Here is a 23,369-nt window from a genome sequence, read left to right on the forward strand (position 1 = left end):
CGACAGCGTTAAACTTCGGTGATATCACGGGAATCGGTGTATCCACTGCGGCAAGGCCGTTGCCTTCTGTTACAACACACCTCAAATTTCAATGTGTACTGATAACTAGTCACGAAACGCTGAAGGTCACCATATATCAGCAATCGAAATTTTGTAAATCTTTGATCATACACATCTATTACGGCCATCAGACATGAAGAATGCATAACCAACACAACAGAACAGTGAATTTGATCTAACGGGAAAAGGAAACACGGAAATGAAGGAATATTTGTATGTAGTGCTGTGAGCGTAGTAACTGAATGCTACAATTAAATTAGCCCAAACAACTGTGGTAGGAGAAAAAATGTTTCCTTGCTATAATTCCTTAATGTTAGTCACTGCATACTTGCTAATTATCACTTGTTTGATGGAGTGGCACTATAATAGGAATGTAGCAACACAATAAGTAGCAAAAAATAATATTTATTAAGAGCCTATTACAAGCAGTACTTAATTTTGGTACAGTTTGGTGTGTGACACCTGAACCCAACATAATGATGTCTCATTAGTTTCGCTGTTTCTTATTCTTGTGACTGAATGATACTGTTACTGGTCCTAGTGCTCCGTAAGTGGCGACTGCTGAGTCTGAAGGTAGCTTTCAGTGTGTTGTACTGAGCTGACTGCAGGCCCTGCACTGATCTGTCTATCTGCTGGTGCGGAGCGGTATGGATGTCTGTGGGGCCAATTGGGGAAGAATTTCCATGTCCGCCAGCATGAGACAGAAACAATATAGTCTGCGGTTGACAGAGCCTCGTATGACGGCTATCCACACTACGGAGAACGTATATGGCAAACTGGAGGAGGTGATGCAGAAGCATGAAGAGGTTCAGGTTGTGGACACCGAGTGGAGGCTGCTGCAGGTAACTGAGTGGCATCAGGTGAGCCAATGGAGGACCTCTAGCGATTTGTTTTGTATCCAATACTTGGTACACAATATCCTTATTCCCTACACTAGTGGAAATGCTCTTATCGCTAACTGAGGTACCCAGTCGCAGATGGTGGCCTAATCTCCCAGCTCTGTTTCTTCCAGAAGTACTAGTCCCAGAAGGTGAGAAGGTGTCTAGGATGACTTTTGTGATGTTTGGAACACGGGAAGGAGGTACTGGCCGAAGTAAAGCTGTGAGACAGGGTATTTATCCATGCCTGGATAACTCAATACACTGTCTGCAAAAGAAAAGGTTCTGGGACCGAGTCCTCTTCCAACACAGTTTTAATCTGCTAGGAAGTTTCAATACTTGTCCTGCTTAATTTCTTCATACATTTTCTCTTAATACACAGGAAACAGAACTGGTAGCGAATGTATAACGCAAGATAATACTTATGCAATACTCATAATTAAACTTTGAGGATGTACCGAGAAGAACTTGCAATATTAATTGTGCATTTATCTGACAATATAAACAGGTGGCTATATGGTTTTTAAATTCCCTCATAATTTTTGTCAGCAGCTCAGATTGAATCAAAACGCAGTTAGACGTGACTGTAAGAGTTTTGTTCTATTTTCACTTTGGTAACAGGGTGACAGGGTGGGGTATATGTGGCTCTGTCCTTTGTAGAATTAACTTGTGTGTAGCCATTATGAATAAATGTCTACTACTGACAGCGTCCTATGGTGCTTCGCCTTGGCGAGGAGATTTCAGTAGTCTCCTTCTGTGACTGTTTGCCTCTTAAGAGCGTAAAATCTGTGAGCACATTTCACGACAGTCACGGAATAAGAATGGTGACGAACCTACATGATGCCATGGCGTGATTTGTTGTGTCTAAGCCATTAATCTGCAGCAGCCCTTCTAGCTAGACGATGCTACAGCTACGATGGAATATTCCCATATTTTCGACTACCTCCACGCCTGCAGAGCCTACAGTAGATGGTGCTACTCCTCAGTATATCATTACTACAGTGATTCAGGAAAACGAATTAGTGACTACAGCACTCCTCGAATCTTCTGCAGCAAAACACCTAGCTGCCACAGACACTCGTGGCAAAGAGAAGAAGAGTGGCAGCTGCAAGCTGCAAACTCTAATGTCAACTGTTCACCCATACTATACTTGCTTATGGCGCCTCATGCGGGAGGAATCTCTTCAAACAAGACTCCAAATATGCACCATGCTGACACATTTGTTTGTTCCCTGATTAGAAGTCCATTCCAAGGTGCGGTACGCATTTTAGTATGGTGTAATGTTTCAAATCGTCACACACTCTACCGTAGCGTTATATTCATTCCGAGTCCAGTTATTATGTCTGTGGCTAAGCCATTTCTCCACAGTATGCTTTCTTCCAGGTGTGCTGGTTATACAGGGTGGTCCATTGATAGTCACAGGGCCAAATATCTCACGAAATAAGCATCAAACGAAAAAAACTACAAAGAACGAAACTCGTCTAGTTTGAAGGGGGAAACCAGATGGCGCTATGGTTGGCCCGCTAGATGGCGCAACCATAGGTCAAACGGATATCAACTGCGTTTTTTTTAAAATAGGGAACCACATTTTCATTACATATGCTTGTAGTACGTAAAGAATTATAAATGCTTTAGTTGGACCACTTTTTCCACTTTGTGATAGATGGCGCTGTAATAGTCACAAACGTATAAGGAAATGTTATCACGTAACAGTCCGCCGGTGCGGACGGTACTTGCTTCGTGATAAAATGGTTAATGTTAAAATGGACCGTTTACCAATTGCGGAAAAGGTCGATATCTTGTTGCTGTATGGCTATTGTGATCAAAATGCCCAACGAGCGTGTGCTATGTATACTGCTTGGTATCTTGGACGACATCATCCAAGTGTCCGGACCGTTCGCCGGATAGTTGCGTTATTTAAGGAAACAGGAAGTGTTCAGCCACATGTGAAACGTCAACCACGACCTGTAACAAATGATGACGCCCAAGTAGGTGTTTTAGCTCCTGTCGCGGCTAATCCGCACATCAGTAGCAGACAAATTGCGCTAGAATTGGGAATCTCAAAAACGTTGGTGTTGAGAATGCTACATCAACATCGATTGCACCCGTACCATATTTCTATGCACCAGGAATTGCATGGCGACGACTATGAACGTCGTGTACAGTTCTGCCACTGGGCACAAGAGAAATTACCGGACGATGACAGATTTTTTGCACGCGTTCTATTTAGCGACAAAGCGTCATTCACCAACAGTGGTAACGTAAACCGGCATAATATACATTATTGGGCAACGGAAAATCCACGATGGCGGCGACAAGTGGAACATCAGCGTCCTTGGCGGGTTAATGTATGGTGCGGCATTGTGGGAGGAAGGATGATTGGCACCCATTTTATCGATGGCAATCTGAATAGTGCAATGTATGCTGAATTCCTATGTAATGTTCTACCGATGTTACTACAAGATGTTTCACTGCATGAGAGAATGACGACGTACTTCCAACATGTTGGATGTCTGGCACAAAGCTCGCGTGCGATTGAAGCGGTATTGAATAGCATCATCATGACAGTTGGATTGGTCGTCCAAGCACCATACCATGACCCGCGGCCGGCAGCGGTGGTCTAGCGGTTCTAGGCGCTCAGTCCGGAACCGCGCGACTGCTACAGTCGCAGGTTCGAATCCTGCCTCGGGCATGGATGTGTGTGATGTCCTTTGGTTGGTTAGGTTTAATTAGTTCTAAGTTCTAGGGGACTGATGACCACAGATGTTAAGTCCCATAGTGCTCAGAGCCATTTGAACCATGGCCCGCACGTTCACCGGATCTGACGTCCCCGGATTTCTTTCTGTGGGGAAAGTTGAAGGATATTTGCTATCGTGATCCACCGACAACGCCTGACAACATGCGTCAGCGCATTGTCAATGCCCGTGTGAACATTACTGAAGACAAACTATTCGCTGTTGAGGGGAGTGTCGTTACACGTATTGCCAAATGCTTTGAGGTTGACGGACATAATTGTGAGCATTTATTGCATTAACGTGGTATTTACAGGTAATCACGCTGTAACAGCATGCGTTCTCAGAAACGAGAAGTTCACAAAGGTACATATGTCGTATTGGAATAACCGAAATAAAATGTTCAAACCTACCTGCGTTCTGTATTGTAATTTAAAAAATCCTCCAACTGTTCGTCAAAAATTGTGAGCCATATGTTTGTGACTATTACAGAGCCATCTATCACAAAGCGAAAAAAGTGGTCCAACTAAAACATTCATATTTCTTTACGTACTACACGAGTATGTAATGAAAAATGAGCGTTCCTATTTAAAAAAACGCAGTTGATATCCGTTTGACCTATGGCAGCGCGATCTAGCTGGCCAACCATAGCGCCATCTCGTTTCCCCCTTCAAGCTAGACAAGTTTCGTTCTTCGTAGTTCTTTCGTTTGACGTTTATTGCGTGAGATATTTGGCCCGGTCACGATCAATTCACCACCCTGTATAAGATATGCAGGAGCTCTATGAGTTGTGGAAAGTAGGAAAGAAGTACTAGCTGAAGTATAGATTTGAGGGTGGGTCGTGAGTCGCGACCTGTGCCTGGAAGCTCAGTTAGTAGAGTACTTACCAGTAAAGGGAAAGATTCTGGGTTCGAGTCACAGTCTGGCACACGGTATTAATAGGGAGGGAGTTTCAGATCAGTGCATATTCGGCTGCAGACTAAAATTCAGTCAGGTCATCGGGAGACATTGCAAAATAGATCCCCAGTCCTCAACTTGACAACTGTAGCTGCTTGGGAAGGCAGAAGGAGCGGCTGTCGTTCCCTAACCAGGAGCTCCAGTGTCTCTCTCATGTGAGGAATCACATGCCGACTGTGAAGCGACAGACACGTCGCCCTCCCACACAACTAAGGAAACATGTTGAATGAGGAGAACGATGCGACGATCCTTTAGACACACTTGCGACCGCTCGCGTAAAACTCGAAATCCGGGTTCGAGTCCCAATCCCGCACAAATTTTCCCTATCATTGTTCCCTTAAACATCTGATGGTTGTCATATTCCAACTGCTAGTACATTTTATGTATTCCAGAACGGTTGCAGTCGCCACAGTACCTGCTTCTTTGGACACGTATGCAGACAAAGGCCAAACAGTCAATCCCTTGGAAGCTCTGGAAACAAACAAACATCTAGCCAACAGTCCTGATTTCAAATGAATGATCAAACAGAACTCAGTACTGACCATCTCGTAAACTTCACTTAATCCTCTCAGTTTTTTCATTGAATTTCATGACATCTGTCCTTTCTATTCCTCCCGTTTCCTGTTTTCATTTTTAATTTATTCTGATTGTTTATGTACCTCATATATTCTGTTGTTACGGTTGTGAAATCTTTCTTTTACTCTGCTTCTGCATCACTTTCATCTCATGAACTACTTCCTCTTACTCTTCTCAAGTACTAATTTTATTGGAAATGTTAAGTTTATGTAAATTGTTACAGATGCACTGTTTACAATTTAAGTGTTAAAGTTATTCCTGGTTTGCTCCCCTTACGTTTATATACTCGTACTATTCAAATTTTTATCTTCTTAATTATATTACCTCCCCGTTATCAGTGATGCCATTTGCTTGGTTTTTTTCCTCAGTCTATATGAGTAAAATGGTTCAAATGGCTCTGAGCACTATGGGACTTAACAGCTGAGGTCATCAGTCCCCTAGAACTTAGAACTACTTAAACCTAAGTAGCCTAATGACATCACACACATCCATGCCCGAGGCAGGATTCGAAACTGCGACCGTACCAGTCGCGCGGTTCCGGGCTCCACGCCTAGAACCGCTCGGCCACCGCGGTTGGCCTATACGAGAAAAATCTTTTCCTATGTTATTTACAATTGTTGTAACTTCTTTGACGATGATAGTCGTTTAAAGTCTGAACTTCTACCCGAAAACCACTTAAATAAATGAATCAATCCTGTGAAATGGGGGTGGGCAATCGTTTTTTCTTAGGAGCCACATCGTGGAAGCGGAGGTTAGCGAAGAGTAGCGCCTCCTGAAATGATTGCATTCATTAGTTTACGTTGAATTTCAGAATTTTACCATATATATATATATATATATATATTCTGAAGCGAAAAGAAACTGGTGTAGGATTGCCTATTCAAATACAAAGATATGTAAATAGGCCGAATACGACGCTGCAGTCGGCAACACCTACATCAAATCACCGACATCGCTGCAGCCGGAAAAAGACCCTGCAAGAATGGGACCAACGACGACTGAAGAGAATCGTTCAGCGTTACAGAAGTGCAACTCGACCGCATATTGCTGCTGATTTCAATGATGGGCCATCAAAAAGTTTAGCGAGCAAACCATACAACGAAACATCATTAGCATGAGCTTTTGAACGCAAAGGCCCACTCGTGCACCTTTTAGGACTGAACGACACAAAGCTTTATGCCTTGCCTGGACCCGTCAGAATTGACAATGGACTGTTGATGAGTGGAAACATGTTGCCTGGTCGGATGAGTCTCGTTTGAAATTGTATCAAGCGAATGAAGGTGTCTATGTATGGTGACAACCTCATGAATCTATGGACCCTTCATGTCGCAGGTGACTGTTCAAGCTGGTGGAGGCTCTGTCATATTGTGAGAGTCTGCAGTTGGATTGATGAGGGACTTTTGATATGTCTAGATACCACTCTGACAGGTGACACGTACGTAAGCATCCTGTCTGATCACCTCCATCAATTCATGTCCATTGCGCATTCCGATCGACTTGGCCAATTCCAGCAGGACAATGAGACATCCCATACGTTCAGAATTGCTACAGAGTGGCTCCAGGAACAGTTCTCTGAGTTTTAACACTTCTGCTGGCCATCAAACTCGCCAAACATGAACATTATTGCGCATATCTGTGATGCCGTGCAAGGTGATGTTCATAAGAGATCTCCACTCCCTTGTACTCCTACTGATTTGTGGTCAGTCCTACAGGATTCATGTTGTCAGTTCCCCCCAGCATTACTTCAGACATTAGTCGTGTCCATGCTACGTCGTGTTGCCGCACTTCTGCGTGCTCGCGGGGACGCTACATGATATTAGGCAGGTATATCAGTTTCTTAAGCTCTTCAGTGCGTATGTATATTAGTCGCAGTCTCAGTCAGTTTATTTATTGTGCTGATTTGACATCATCTATAGCTGCAAGCAAATTTAATTTTAGGATTAGTTTAATGAGTCAAATGTATCACATTACCATTTTCTACGTTTTTTTTTATCATCAGTGAAATTGCTTGTTGAGATCCTCATCATAGCCTACAAGTTAATGTCTGTCAAAGAGCATCTACTGACCTACGTTTACTATCGTTCTTCGAGACAGGAAAACTTTGCTCACATACATTTATAGACCCAATTAAAGAGAACATCTTAGCGGTAAATTTCTTCAAACGCAGAAATTTTTCACCAGGCAAAGATTTCAAAAGCCATTTAATGTCGTAGCGTTAAACATACCTTTCACGTGTGATTTGACGGCATGCCAATAAGTAAATGGAAAATGCCTCTGTGATTGCTCTCATAAGCCACCGCGCCAAGTGTCAACTTTGTTTGTGAAATTAGTATCTACACTGAGTAGCGCATGCGCATTGATGTGGCCATCCTACTGGAAATCCTCTGTCGCGTCCAGGAAAGAAGGCTGGGTTCAAGGCTGACTTTTCAGACTGTCTTGGTGGGCCACACAAAAATTAGCCGGCAGCATGTGGCTCCGTGGATCACTATTTCCCTATGTTGTAGAACATACACAATACTGTGTTTTTCATGTGTTATGTTGCTGTACCAAGAAGCAACAAGGATTACCTAATGTAACGGGCTGTTTATTAATGTGATGGTTCCGTTTCTAAGTTTTTGTTTTTTAAATGTTTTTCGTATTAGTGACGACGTTCCGACTTTCATTGCCTATTTCGCGAGACTGCAAACTATGCCATGTGAATGGCATCGTCGGTGTAGCAACACAATCGAAACCTCATCCGCAAGCACGAAGGACACATTATTAACGAACCACACGAACGACAACTACAGTTGAGTCTTGCAAATAAAAACATCGGAGAAAGAGATCATTTATGCAACGCGTAACGTCACACGTCAAAGTTTTGGACCGTCGGCTCCCTCTGTTCACTAGGCAGCAAATATTTCACCTTAAAATTCTGACGTCCGCAGCTCGTGGTCGAGCGGTAGCGTTCTCGCTTCCCACAGCCGGGGTCCCGGGTTCGATTCCCGGCGGGGTCAGGGATTTTCTCTGCCTCGTTATGATGTCGTTAGGTTAGTTAGGTTTAAGTAGTTCAAGTTCTAGGGGACTGATGACCATAGATGTTAAGTCCCATAGTGCTCAGAGCCATTTGAACCATTTTTGAAAATTCTAACGAAGGCCTCGGGGGAACGCTACAGATCAGTCTGTCAGCGCAACCCGCCGAGTAAGTGGATTAAGGACCGAAAAGACCCATCGAGGTTTAATAACCAAATTCTGAAAATGCTGAGGAAGCAGAAATTTTTTGTTAGGTTCAAAAAAGGAAACGCAAGAGTCGTCAGGCAAAAATTATTAGAAATTCGTCCGTGTACAAAAAGACACGAGAAGCATAGAGTTTCGACCGCCATATGTTGGCAGAGGACAAGACCTGGGGAAAATTCGGGTCGAAGGCTTTGATCGACCCACTCATCGCTAAGACGTCTTGTCACGGTTCGCGCCGTTCCCCCCGTCGGAATTTCGAGTCTTCCCTCGGTCACGGTGTCTGTGTTGTCCTTAGCGTAAGTCAGTATAAGTTCGATTAAGTAATCTGTAAGCTTCGGGACCGATGACCTCAGCAGCTGGGTCCCATAAGACCTTACCAATTTCAAAAAATTTTCAGCCACTCATCAAGCAGTCTGATGTAGCAACAAATGGCAATATTACGAGCAGTAGTTTAAAATTTCGCATTTAAGAAATTATCCACGAACGAAGATGGTACAAATATCGTCGTTTGGCCGTCGCACAGACTCCTGTATGGAAGACATAGTAACGAGTATATCTGGCATGAGAAGCAACTGAAAAAGTTGAAAACAATTAAGTCGTCATGTCCGGATGAAATTCCAATTCGATTTTATAGGTGGCTCTCTTCAACACTGGCTGCTTACTCAACTTGCATAATCTATCACCCACAGTGAAGTCCCAAGTGACTAGAGAAAATGGCAGGTGACTCTTGCGTATATGAAGGGTGAAACATCGGATTCGCAGCATTACTGATCAGTAATATTAACATTGGTTCACTGCACAAATGTTCGAAATAACAAACTTCCTTTGGACAAAAGCTTCAGTCAGCAAATCAGCACAGATTTAAAAACCATCGCTCGTACGAAAGTCAGCTTGTTCTTTTCTCAAATGCTTCAAATGCTCTGAGCACTATGGGACTTAACATCTGAGGCCATCAGTCCCCTAGAACTACTAAAACGTAACTAACCTAAGGACATCACACACATCCATGCCGAGGCAGGGTTCGAACCTGCCACCGTATCAGTCACGCGGTTCCGGACTGAAGCGCCTAGAACCGCTCGGCCACAGCGGTCGGCGTTCTTTTCTCGCACGATATCGTACTAACCATGGATGAAAGGCCACAGGAAGATTTAGTTTTCCTAGATTTCCAGTATGGGCTCCGCACAGGGTACTACTGTAGACTAAGTGACGCTCCCATAATACCGAATAGGTTTTCAGATATGTGAGTGGCTATAAGGCTTTTGAAGTCACAGGACCCAGTACGTTTTCCAGGGTCGAGTGATAGGACCAATCTTATTCTCTTTATGTGAACGAACCATGTGACGGATAGGGTGACTATTCGCTGACAGCCGGCCGCTGTGGCCGAGCAGTTCTAGGCGCTTCAGTCCAGAACCACGCACGACCGCTACGGTCGCAGGTTCGATCCTGTCTCGGGCATGGATGTGTGTGATGCCCTTGGGTTAGTTAGGTTTAAGTAGTTCTAAGTCTAGGGGATTGATGACCTCAGATGTTAAGTCCCATAGTGCTTAGAGCCATTTGAACCATTCGCTGACACGGGAAAGTGTTTGAGTGTGTTGCAGGATAGAGGATGAATTGGAGATACTTTCAATCTGGTGTGATGAATGACAGCTTGCTCTAAAGTGTGAACTATTCTGCTGCTGGGAATATACTGTATATTGCACCTAAGGGCGACCAAGATCAGGGAAGAGAAATTAGGGCTCTTTTTGAGGTGTGTAGGCAATCGTTCTTGCCTCGTTCCATCTGCTAGTGGAATATGAAAGGGAAAGACCGGTAATAGTACAAGATACCATCTGCAGTGCACCGTATGATGACGTGCGGAATATGTGTATAGTTGCAGAAGATTACATTAAATAACAGCTTTGTTTCGACACGGATTGTTGATTTCGCAAACTAAGAACCCAGCTACCTCATACCAATCAAAACTAGACCTCGAGCTACGTACAGTCTGCACTACAGTGTGTTCACACAGCCCAATGTTTCGTCTCGAATACAATGGTAGGGTCTTCAGAGTAGCTGTGTAAGCCACATAGAACATTAAGGAATCTGCTCGTTTCTTTGCTTGCCGACGTGAGATTGCGTGTTTTGAATCTCTGTGGGTAGTACCCGTGGTCTAAGGGCGCAGCTCTCGCGGCCGACCGAAGCAGACGTGCGGTGTGTGCTCTCCGCTGTCAGAGAGGGCCCTCGCGCCTTGTTTACTTTCTTCGGCCGACACTAACGTGACGCCGTAGCGCTACAAGACCACGCCAAACCAATACAGAAGATCAACCTCGAAATTCACATTTCGGAACGACTTTCCCGACCAAAGGCGCTCGAAGTCGAACGCTTTTTAAAAGAGGAAGCCAAGATCCCGGCTGCCGCCACTGTCGGCATTCACTTTCCGATCGTCAGTAGCACGGTCTATGTAAAGCTCATAAACGAAACTACATGCGACAAGGTGCTTCGTGAGATGAAACAAGAACTCCGCTTCTGCTACGCAGATGGCAATGTTGGCAACGTCGAGGTCGGCCATGCCGCAATGGGACTGCGGACTATACGCATATTCGAACTTCCATTTGAACTTCCGGCGGCAGAAGTTGTAGCGGCGCTCTGCCCCTACGGCACGGTACACGAACACGTGGCTGAAAAATGGACCCAGTTTAAGACGTATCCAGTACTCAATGGAGTACGCCAAGTGCACATAGATCTCCAATGACTCGTGCCATCCTATCTACAGATAGGAGGATGCCGGGCCATAGTTATTTATGACGGCCAGCCGAAGACGTGTTCCGGATGCGGCAAGGAAGGTCACCTTCGTTCCGAGTGCCTCCAGCGTCGGATCACACAACTCCCACCGAAGGAAGTTGCACCACCAGCGGCGAAGACTATTCTACCCGTTACTTACGCGGCGGCGCTCACGACGTTCTCCACACAACAGACACGGCCGACCGCTTCAGCGCTACAAGAATCGCTTTCCACGGACAAAAACCTGGATGATCCGCCGACCTGGCCAGTGGTGGAAAATAGTACTACGACTCTGGAGCTACCGAACGCGACAGACATTGACGCCAGCAAGATGGCAATTGATTCCCTTATGCTACCGACCGAAGCGTTTGTTCCGTCGGAGCGTGAGTCAGTGCCGTCTTCTGACAATGAAGGCCACGCACGGAAACAGCGATCACCGAAACGCCGAAAGCGCCGTCGTCGGACCGTGTCGGAACACAGCGGTTCGCATTCAGCCGGGGAAGAACAACTGACCACTCAAGAAGCCAGCCGCGAAGCTGAGGCTGTTTCCACTGACTCCAACCTTGCAGAATAGACAGAAAAACATGCAGCTTTCGACCATCAGCCCATTGACAGAAACAGTGAGCAGCGGGAAGGTACCAGTGCAGGCAACGAAGTCGCCCGGTCCCTTACTATCAAACATTCCGAGGCTATGGAACATGAACAGACATCCGCGCCCGCTTCGTGGGCCGAGGACGTCGTGACACGAGATCCCGATCCGCGGCCAGCTGAGGCGCCGCCGGATCATGCAGCATAAGCAGCACATGGAGGACCGCGTTCGGCGGGGGGTGACATCACTTCCGATGTTCGCTTCTCTCCAACTTCAACATGGATAACCTCGCCCAAACAACGCGTTGCCAGGCTTACCGCCTGGCGACAGTGAATATCAACATGATCAGTTCTCCTGTCAACATCCAACTTTTGAAAGAAACCATACGAGCCATGGGAGTTGACTTTGCTTTCCTACAAGAAGTGAAAACGACTGCACTCCCGCACTTTTACGGTTACGCCACACATGTGACGCCCGGTAGCCCTGCAGACACCGGAGTGGCAATATTAGTGCGTGACGGTATTGAAGTTACCGACGTCGCGTTTCTTCCCTCCGCGCGAGGAATAGCATTTACGGCACTCAACACCCGATTTATTAATGTTTACGCGCCGTCGGGTACCACAAGACGTCACGACCGCGCCAGATTCTACTCCACAGACGTCGCTCCCCTTTTCCTTGGACGATACGATCACAGCGTCTTCGCCGGCGATTTTAATTGCGTACTTCACCCCAAGGATCAAATCCCACATTACATGCCTTGTCCTAAACTAGGTGCGATGATCCAAGAACTTCATTTGTGCGACACGTGGGAAAAAGTCCACGGTAATCGCTCTGGCCACACTCATCTTAACAGTCATTCGGCCAGCCGACATGACCGCATATATGTGTCACAAGATCTCACACAAGGTGTGGTGGACGCCGAACTATGGCCTCAGGCCTATTCCGATCACAGTGCCTATATCTGCACTATACACCTACGGCCCCAACAAGTCTGGCGCAGCAATGGCTTTTGGAAGCTCAACATAACTCATCTCCAGGACCTGGATTGCCGTCGGCAAGTTGCAGCAACGTGGACTGACTGTGAACGCCGCCACCCACCATACACCTCGACCCTGGAGTGGTGGCTCCTCTGTGCCAAACCAGCAATCCGTAGGACACTTATGCAATATGGCAAGGACGTGACTGCGTGGCATCGACAGATCCTCGATTTTTACTACGCGGCACTCAGGGACCTCGACGCCTTACCCCCTTCCCCAGAAAGACAACATGACCAAAGCAAAATCAAGGCTCACATACTATCATTGACGAAGCGCCGACTAGAAGGTGCAGTAGTCCGCTCGCGACGGCACGACCGAACGGTTGCAGAGGAACCCACTACGCACCACGTTGTGGCGGATAAGCGCCGACAACGCCAACATTTAATAACACAACTCAGGACACACGACGGTCGCTTATGTACGACCCAAGCAACCATAGTAAAGGCGGTGGAGGATCATTTTCGTCATCTTTACAAGGAAAGAACCGTCGATGACGAGGCCACTACTGAAGTGTTACAGCAGGTAACACGTACTATCGACGAGGCTACCGTGAATGCACTAACAGAGGAAATCTCACTTGAAAAAGTCGAAGACGCCGTGGACAAAGGTGCGGCCAATAAGTCTCCTGGACCTGATGGATTGCCCATCGAATTCTACCGGACTTTCCGTGACATCATGATGCCTCGCTGGGTTATAATGTTCCGAGAACTTATGTTTCCAGACTGTGTTGTGCCGCCAGCGTTTGTAGAACGTCTTCTCATACTGGTACACAAGCCAGGTGGAGGGCTATCGATTAACGACTATCGGCCGCTTACAATGCTGAACGCCGATTACAAGATTTTCACCAGGATTATGGCGAGCCGTATTAAGACGACTTTGCCGATGATCCTCGCTCCAGAACAGACGTCGCAGGGGGGAGAAGCCAACATACAGATGGCCACCGGTGACTGCAGGGACTTAATAGCGATCGCTTCTGCGTGCCGTCTGAGAGCGGCGATCGTCTCCATCGATTTCAACCGCGCCTTTGATAGAGTGCACCACAACTTCCTCCTACGAGTGATGGACTGTATGGGATTCCCCCCGGGCCTCATCGACACCCTACGACGTCTTTGGACCGCAGCCAGCTCACACGTCCAGGTCAATGGAAGGACGGTAGGACCGGTACCCATTAAGAGGTCTCTACGACAGGGTTGTCCCCTTTCTACCTACCTTTATGCAATCGCACTCGAGCCACTCCTAGGGGGCCTCAACCACCGCCTACCTGGCATCATACTGCGGGACGTCACCTTTCGCTATAGGACACACTCTGACGACCTGCTACTGCTGGTTCGCTCCAATGACGAAGTTCAAAGCGTCCTAACCTGGATTGAGCGATACGGACAGGCCGCAGGCAGTTTTCTGAACATCAACAAGTCGGCGGCGTTGGATGTTGGGCGTGGTCTCGGACCGGAAGCCCTCGCTCCCCTCCCACCAGTTTCTGATCTGCGATATTTGGGAATCACGTTCAAGAAAGATGTACGTAAAACAGCTGCAGCAAACTACCGATGGCTATTACAGGTCATACGCGCAATGGTGCGACAGAACCTGCTCCGGGACTTGAATCAGCTACAACGTGTTGAATACTTGAACCTCTACGTAGCATCAAAACTCAACCACGTGGCACAGGTCCTCCCACTACCGCTGCAGATAGGTCGCCGGCTTCAGGCGGCCTTCAGTTACTACGTTTCCGCAGGTCATATCTTTAAAGTACGATACGACACTCTTACCCTCCCAGTGCACAAAGGAGGGCTGGGATTGGTCAACGTCAGGGCGAGAGCAGCTGCCCTTTACATGAGCAACATGAGGAAACGATGGAAAAGTCAATATACCTCTCTCACGGGTCGTTTACTACAGGTTCTGATGCCAGTCTCTCACGTCCCGCCGGTGTCGGTTGCGCACGTCGCACCACAGCTCTCCCATGTGTCGACTTTCATTCTTGATTACAGCTATGTCAGCTCGAACGTCTCCGCCACACGTCCACCAAAGGTGAAAGATTTTTATACCAACCTTCTGCGGGCTGTTCCCCATAACGTGGTGGAAAACAAGTACCCTACGGTTCACTGGCCAAGAGTGTGGAAAACGATACACCACAACTTTCTGTCATCCACGGTGCGTTCGAAGTGGTATCAGATCGCCAACAAAAAATATGCCACACGACAGCGACTTCACACTATTGGACTGGCAGACTCCCCTTATTGTCCAGATTGTCACCTTTTGGGTACCGATGAACATCGTTTTACTTGCGCATCATCGTCCGGAGTTTGGCGACTAACACAGAAGATATTAGCTTGTTACCTCCGGGTCACACCTGATATGATTGACCCTCAGACCCTACTCTGTCCCGATGAAACTTACTTTCCGGCTGCAAAATATCATGCGCTTACATGGTTCAAAGGACTTACCGTCACCTACATCTTTAGCGACGGAGAGGAAGAGCAGGTTGATTACTGGTGGTTCCTACAAAATGCTCACAATGCCCTCGAACGCACACCGAAATACCGTACGCTCTTCGCAAATTATTTACGCAGCGTTTTCGTTAACCCCCCACTCAGCTGGGGAGTGCCAGGCTGTGGTTAATGTGCTGTGCCGCATCACACTAACGGTTCAACGTTCTGCCTTGTCAGCCATGAGCGAAGGAAGAGACAAGCTGCTGCAAGGATGCTGTTTTCCTTGAGGCACTAGCGAAGCAGAATGCTTCCGTTGCAGATGCCCTTCAAAGGCGCTATTGGAGATATCAGAAAACGATGGCGAGGCTCCAAGTGGAACCAGTTACGTTATTGAAGAACATTTTAGTTGGAATTACATCAGTGATTTACATTTTTATTTTTTGATTACTCTTTTATGCCACCTTCGTTGTTGTAACACTTACTTGTAACACTGAGTTACTAGAATTCTCATTTGTACACGTTCCCTAAATGTAATCATGTAAAAAAAAAAAGAACGTGGCAAAGGAAAGCCCTAACCTTGATTTCCCATTTCCGCTGATATATAGGCAGCTCTCTGGGGTGGGTTTACTCAGGAGCCAACGCCTGAAGTGGATCAGATTTTTTGTTATAGGATGAAAAGTGGCGGTGGCACTTATGTTTTTTTTTTTAGTTCCATTTTCCTAAGGGGCTTTTTAACGGAAAAAATGTGGTCAAATTAAAAAAAAAGCGGGTAGCGTATTTGATTCATAATCAAAACGTCTTCGGTGCCGGGTTCGATCCCCGCCACTGCCTAAATTTTTATAAATAATCAGCATTGGCGGCCGAAGACTTCCGGCATAATGACCGGCCGGTGTGGCCGTGCGGTTGAAGGCGCTTCAGTCTGGAAACGCGTGACCGCTACGGTCGCAGGTTCAAATCCTGCCTCGGGCATGGATGTGTGTGATGTCGTTCGGTTTAAGTAGTTCTAAGTTCTAAGGGACTTATGACCACAGATGTTGAGTCCCATAGTGCTCAGAGCCATTTGAACCATTTGAACTTCCGGCATAAGTAGTCAGCCTCATTCTGCCAACGGCGTTGTCAAGGAGGGCGGAGGAGCGGATAGAGGTTCAGGGCACTCTCTTGTCCTAGGGGTGGAAAATTGCCCCTAAAGGCGGAAGAATCAGCAATGATCAACGACATGAGGATGCAGAAGGCAATGGAAACCACTGCATTAAAGATACGTAACGTGTATCCACAGGACATGTGGCCTGTAATTGAGAAAGTGTCATGATGATCTCTCCATTGGCAAAGATTCCGGAATAGTCCCACATTCGGATCTCCGGGAGGTTACCATGAGAAAAAGATTGAATATTCAACGAAAGGATGACGTTCTACGAGTCGGGGCATGGAATGTCAGAAGCCTGGACGTGGTAGGGAAACTAGAAAATCTGAAAAGGGAAATGCAAAGGCTCAATCTAGATATAGTAGGGGTCAGTGAAGTGAAGTGGAAGGAAGACAAGGATTTCTGGTCAGATGAGTATCGGGTAATATCAACAGCAGCAGAAAATGGCGTAACAGGTGTAGGATTCGTTATGAATAGGAAGGTAGGGCAGATGGTGTGTTACAGTGAACAGTTCAGTGACCGGGTTGTTATAATCAGAATCGACAGCAGACCAACACCGACAACGATAGTTCAGGTATACATGCCGACGTCGCAAGCTGAAGATGAACAGATAGAGAAGGTGAATGAGGATATTGAAAGGGTAATGCAGTATGTAAAGGGGGACGAAAATCTAATAGTCATGGGCGACTGGGATGCAGTTGTAGTGGAAGGAGTAGAAGAAAAGGTTACAGGAGACTATGGGCTTGGGACAAGGAATGAAAGAGGAGAAAGACTAATTGAGTTCTTCTTCAATAAAATTCTTCAGGGTATCAGACCGCATCGTCATAATTTAAAATGCGCCAACGCTGGCCGAAACGTTGGCGCATTTTAAATTATGACGATGCGGTCTGATACCCTGAAGAATTTTATTGAAGAAGACAACGGCCGCGGAAGCCTACGCTTACATTTAATTGAGTTCTGTAACAAGTTTCAGCTAGTAACAGCGAATACCCTGTTCAAGAATCACAAGAGGAGGAGGTATACTTGGAAAAGGCCGGGAGATACGGGAAGATTTCAATTAGATTACATCATGGTCAGACAGAGATTCCGAAATCAGATACTGGATTGTAAGGCGTACCCAGGAGCAGATATAGACTCAGATCACAATATAGAAGTGATGAAGAGTAGGCTGAAGTTCAAGACATTAGTCAGGAAGAATCAATACGCAAAGAAGTGGTATACGGAAGTACTAAGGAATGACGAGATACGTTTGAAGTTCTCTAACGCTATAGATACAGCAATAAGGAATAGCGCAGTAGGCAGTACAGTTGAAGAGGAATGGACATCTGTAAAAACGGCCATTACAGAAGTTGGGAAGGAAAACATAGGTACAAAGAAGGTATCTGCGAAGAAACCATGGGTAACAGAAGAAATACTTCAGTTGATTGATGAAAGGAGGAAGTACAAATATGTTCCGGGAAAATCAGGAATACAGAAATACAAGTCGCTGAGGAATGAAATAAATAGGAAGTGCAGGGAAGCTAAGACGAAATGGCTACAGGAAAAATGTGAAGACATCGAAAAAGATATGATTGTCGGAAGGACAGACTCAGCATACAGGAAAGTCAAAACAACCTTTCGTGACATTAAAAGCAACGGTGGTAACATTAAGAGTGCAACGGGAATTCCACTGTTAAATGCAGAGGAGAGAGCAGATAGGTGGAAAGAATACATTGAAAGCCTCTATGAGGGTGAAGATTTGTCTGATGTGATACAAGAAGAAACAGGAGTCGATTTAGAATAGATAGGGGATCCAGTATTAGAATCGGAATTTAAAAGAGCTTTGGAGGACTTACGGTCAAATAAGGCAGAAGGGATAGATAACATTCCATCAGAATTTCTAAAATCATTGTGGGAAGTGGCAACAGAACGACTATTCGCGTTGGTGTGTAGAATATATGAGTCTGGCGACATACCATCTGACTTTCGGAAAAGCATCATCCACACAATTCCGAAGACGGCAAGAGCTGACAAGTGCGAGAATACCGCACAATCAGATAACAGCTCATGCATCGAAGCTGCTTACAAGAATAATATACAGAAGAATGGAAAAGAAAATTGAGAATGCGCTAGGTGACGATCAGTTTGGCTTTAGGAAAAGTAAAGGGACGAGAGAGGCAATTCTGACGTTACGGCTATTAATGGAAGCATGGCTTTGTCGACCTGGAAAAAGCGTTCGACAATATAAAATGGTGCAAGCTGTTCGATATTCTGAAAAAAGTAGGGGTAAGCTATAGGGAGAGACGGGTCATATACAATATGTACAACAACCAAGAGGGAATAATAACAGTGGACGATCAAGAACGAAGTGCTCGTATTAAGAAGGGTGTAAGACAAGGCTGTAGACTTTCGCCCCTACTCTTTAATCTGTACATCGAGAAAGCAATGATGGAAATAAAAGAAAGGTTCAGGAGTGGAATTAAAATACAAGGTGAAAAGATATAAATGATACGATTCGCTGATGACATTGCTATCCTGATGAAAGTGAAGAAGAATTAAATGATCTGCTGAATGGAATGAATAGTCTAGTACACAGTATGGTTTGAGAGTACATCGGAGAAAGACGAAGGTAATGAGAAGTAGCAGAAATGAGAACAGCGAGAAACTTAACATCAGGATTGATGGTCACGAAGTCAATGAAGTTAAGGAATTCTGCTACCTAGGCAGTAAAATAACCAATGACGGACGGAGCAAGGAGGACATCAAAAGCAGACTCGCTGTGGCAAAAAAGGCATTTCTGGCCAAGAGAAGTCTACTAATATCAAATACCGGCCTTAATTTGAGGAAGAAATTTCTGAGGATGTACGTCTGGAGTACAGCATTGTATGGTAGTGAAACATGGACTGTGGGAATACCGGAACAGAAGAGAATCGAAGCATTTGAGATGTGGTGCTATAGACGAATGTTGAAAATTAGGTGGACTGATAAGATAAGGAATGAGGAGGTTCTACGCAGAATCGGAGAGGAAAGCAATATGTGGAAAACACATAAGGAGAAGGGACAGGATGATAGGACATATGCTAAGACATGAGGGAATGACTTCCATGGTACTAGAGGGAGCTGTAGAGGGCAAAAACTGTAGAGGAAGACAGAGATTGGAATACGTCAAGTAAATAATTGAGGACGTAGGTTGCAAATGCTACTCTGAGATGAAGAGGTTAGCACAGGAAAGGAATTCGTGCCGAAAAAAAAAAAAAAATATATGGACAAGTTAAGACAATACTTTTTCTAGGGTTTAGTCTTACAGTTGGGCTCACTTTTTATCAGCAAGAAGTGTTAATACACTCTGGAAGAAAAAACGACATTCCATTTGCAGAGACGTTGATGAACACTTGGCCGAGCGGTTCTAGGCGCTACAGTCTGGAACCGGGCGACCGCTACGGTCGCCCGTTCGAATCCTGCCTCGGTCATGGATGTGTGTGATGTCCTTAGGTTAGTTAGGTTTAAGTAGTTCTAAGTTCTAGGGGACTGATGACCTCAGAAGTTAAGTCCCATAGTCCTCAGAGCCACTTTTATTTGATGAACACTTGCTTATGAAATACCGCCCATATATATGAGCCATATGAATTGTAATAGCACTTTACTAAATTCACAGGTAGATCTAGTGAAAGTAATTGCACTTGTTTCAGGTCTTGATTTTAAGCTTTTCTGTTTTCTGATGTAGCACCTGAAGATGGTCTTTGAAGGCCGAAACCGGTTAGCACTGTATCATAAAAAACTGATTGGTTCAAAAACGAAAGAATAATACCTTACTCTTAATATAGCATATACATTTCCTTCTGGCACTGAAAACAGTGCTACTTCTGTTACAAACAGCTAAACAACGCTACAAACAGAAGCAACGCCACAGTTATTGTGACTGTACGGTCCTCAGATAATATGACGAGGCTGCTGGTTAATTAATTACCTTGACCATGTCGACCCTCCTGGCGAGACCGACGACCTTGAGCCCGCGCCTGAGCAGCGCCTGTGCGATGGCGGCACCGATCCCGGAGCTGGCTCCGGTCACCAGGGCGACGCGACCTGCGTACCGCTCCATCCCGACAACAAGTGGCGCGGCGCGCCCACTAGCGCGGCGGATGTTTGCCTGCAGAGGGCTGGCTGCCCGCGTAGGGCCGCCTGGGCAGCTCGTTATCGCCCAGTCGCAGCCCACATTCCCCCCTGTCGGCGCGTAAACAGGACCTATTATCCGATGGGCGTCTTCAGTGAAACGCTGCGGAGGGACACATTAGTTCTCTGGTAGGTCTCATCTTTAACGAGGAGCTTCTAGAACCTGGACCAAGTAGAGGGGAAGTTTTTGTTTTATTCATAAGGATCTTACACTTGACTGCAACTGTATGTAAATAAATAAATACGTGTCCTCATTTATTCCAAAGAATTTGAGAAGCGTTTCGTATTAACTACTGTCGTAAAGCTACATAACGTCGTCGGAGTAAACTCCATCCGAACTCAAGGTGAAACGTCCCATTAGAAAAATTGAACTGACACACACAATATTTTTAGCGCAACGCAATCTGACTTTCAATAATCCCTGCAAAAGAATGGCCCTGACTAACAATAACCTATACCTTTCATGAATCACTTACCTCACAAAAATCTTCATTACTCGAACTACTGCAATACAGCGAGCGCCACTACTGCCAGCTAAATAAAAGATTCTAACTACTGAAGGCACTAACTACTGATAGGCATAGTCAGCAAATGAAAGATTTTGATAGAGAACAAACAATGTATTTAACTTAATAGTGTTCAAAAGTCGTTATATATATATATATATATATATATATATATATATATATATATATCAGTTCATGACATCCAGTCTTACAAATTTACTGTCTCTGATGGACACACATCCAGATCATCCGCTCTCAAAACTCCGCCATCTCTCTCCCCACATCCACCACTGCTGGCGGCTCACCTCCAACTGCTCAACACTACGCGCTGTTGAACAGCCAACTGCCCAACACTTCAGTAGCAAACAACAATGAAAACTAGCCACAGTCTGCACGCAGCACAGCCAGTGATTTCCGTACAGAGCGCTACGTGGCGTTACCAACATAAGAACCTAAACAGCCTACTTACAAAGGCATCGTTCTACGCAGGACGTTCAATAAGTAACACAACACATTGTTTCCTCGTTCAGTATAGATTGAAGAAATGAGAAATTTGTTGTGGGACAGCTTGGAATATTCTCGCTTCAGCCTATAAATTTTCATGAAGTTCCGATATGTGGCGGCGTTATACGTATCATTCAAACGTCGTGTCTCCCAAGCTGAGAGTAGTCACTGAGTTTCCTTTGGCGGAAAACCAGAGCATCGCAGATATTCATAGATGTTTGCAGAATATCTATGGAGACCTGGCAGTGAAAAAATGCACGGTGAGTTCTAGAGCGAGGCGTGCGTCATCATCACAACAAGAAGGAGGAAACCGTCGCGATCTCCGGCGTGCCGGCTCCCCGCACACACCTTCAGGATATTGAAGGAACGACTTAAGCGTCTTCGTCGCCAAAAAATTGCAAACTACATTCTCGTTCTCTAGGAGGAAGCAAGGCCTTACACAAGTCTGCACACCCAAGAGACAAAAGTTCATGGGACTGCTCTTCCTCCTCTACCCTACAGCTCAGATTTCGCACTTTACGACTTGAATCTTTTTGGTCCAATGAATAATGCACTCCGAAGGAAGCTGTACGTGGATGATCGGGGGGAGGGGGGGGGGGGAGTGAGGAGGGAGGTTATTGATGCAGAAAGATGATGGCTCCGACGTCGACTAGTATGTGGTACGATGTAGGCGTATAGGCTCTTCCAGTAACGGGCGGCAAGGCCCTAGCATTTTACGGAGATTATGATGAAAAATGGAGTTTTGTAGCCAAAAGAGAAGGGACTCTTATGATGTACTGGAATCCTGCATAAATCAACCTGGTATCAGAAAAAAATGTGTTGCATTTACATATTGAACGTCCCTTGTATTATGGTTTCATCTGAAAAAAGTTTAGGCATTGGTACACATAACCAAGTACCAAATGTATAAACACGAAACAAATTAAAAAAAAAAAATGGCTCTGAGCACTATGGGACTCAACTGCTGATGTCATTAGTCCCCTAGAACTTAGAACTAGTTAAACCTAACTAACCTAAGGACATCACAAACATCTATGCTCGAGGCAGGATTCGAACCTGCGACCGTAGCGGTCTTGCGGTTCCAGACTGCAGCGCCTGTAACCGCACGGCCACTTCGGCCGGCAAACAAATTAAACTGCAGTCCCTTTATACAGGGTGGTCCATTGATAGTGACCGGGACAAATATCTCACGAAATAAGCATCAAACGATAAAACTACAAAGAACGAAACTCGTCTAGCTTGAAGGGGGAAACCAGATGGCGCTATGGTTGGCCCGCTAGATGGCGCTGCCATAGGTTAAACGGATATCAACTGCGTTTTTTTAAACAAGAACCCCCATTTCTTATAACATATTCGTGTAGTACGTAAAGAAATATCAATGTTTTTGTTGGACCACTTTTTTCGCTTTGAGATACAGGACTCTGTAAATGTCACAAGCGTATAAGTGCGTGGTATCACGTAACATTCCGCCAGTGCGGACGGTATTTGCTTCGTGATACATTATCCGTGTTAGAATGGACCGTTTACAAACTACGGAAAGGCCGATATCGTATTGATGTATGGCTATTGTGATCAAAATGCCCAACGGGCGTGTGCTATGTATGCTGCTCGGTATCCTGGACGACATCATCCAAGGGTCCGGTCCGTTCGTCGGATAATTACGTTATTTAAGGAAACAGGAAGTGTTCAGCCACATCAGAAACGTCAGCCACGACCTGCAACGAATGGTGATGCCCGAGTAGGTGTTTTAGCTGCTGTCGCGGCTAATCCGCACATCAATAGAAGACAAATTGCCCTAGAATCGGGAATCTCAAAAACGTCGGTATTGAGAATGCTAC

General features: G+C 45.6%; 1 protein-coding gene across 1 annotated transcript in view; it reads right to left on the reverse strand.

Moving 5' to 3' along the window:
* LOC124596150 (dehydrogenase/reductase SDR family member 11-like) overlaps nucleotides 1-20,450 on the reverse strand; it is a 69,292-nt gene extending 48,842 nt beyond the window's left edge. The window contains exon 1 of the mRNA XM_047135169.1: nucleotides 20,319-20,450. Coding sequence (XP_046991125.1) covers nucleotides 20,319-20,450 — 132 coding nt within the window. The remainder of the gene's footprint in view (nucleotides 1-20,318) is intronic.
* Between the last annotated feature and the right edge of the window lie 2,919 nt (nucleotides 20,451-23,369).

The sequence above is a fragment of the Schistocerca americana genome, chromosome 2, assembly GCF_021461395.2.
Source record: "Schistocerca americana isolate TAMUIC-IGC-003095 chromosome 2, iqSchAmer2.1, whole genome shotgun sequence".
In the NCBI taxonomy this organism is placed as follows: Eukaryota; Metazoa; Arthropoda; class Insecta; order Orthoptera; family Acrididae; genus Schistocerca; species Schistocerca americana.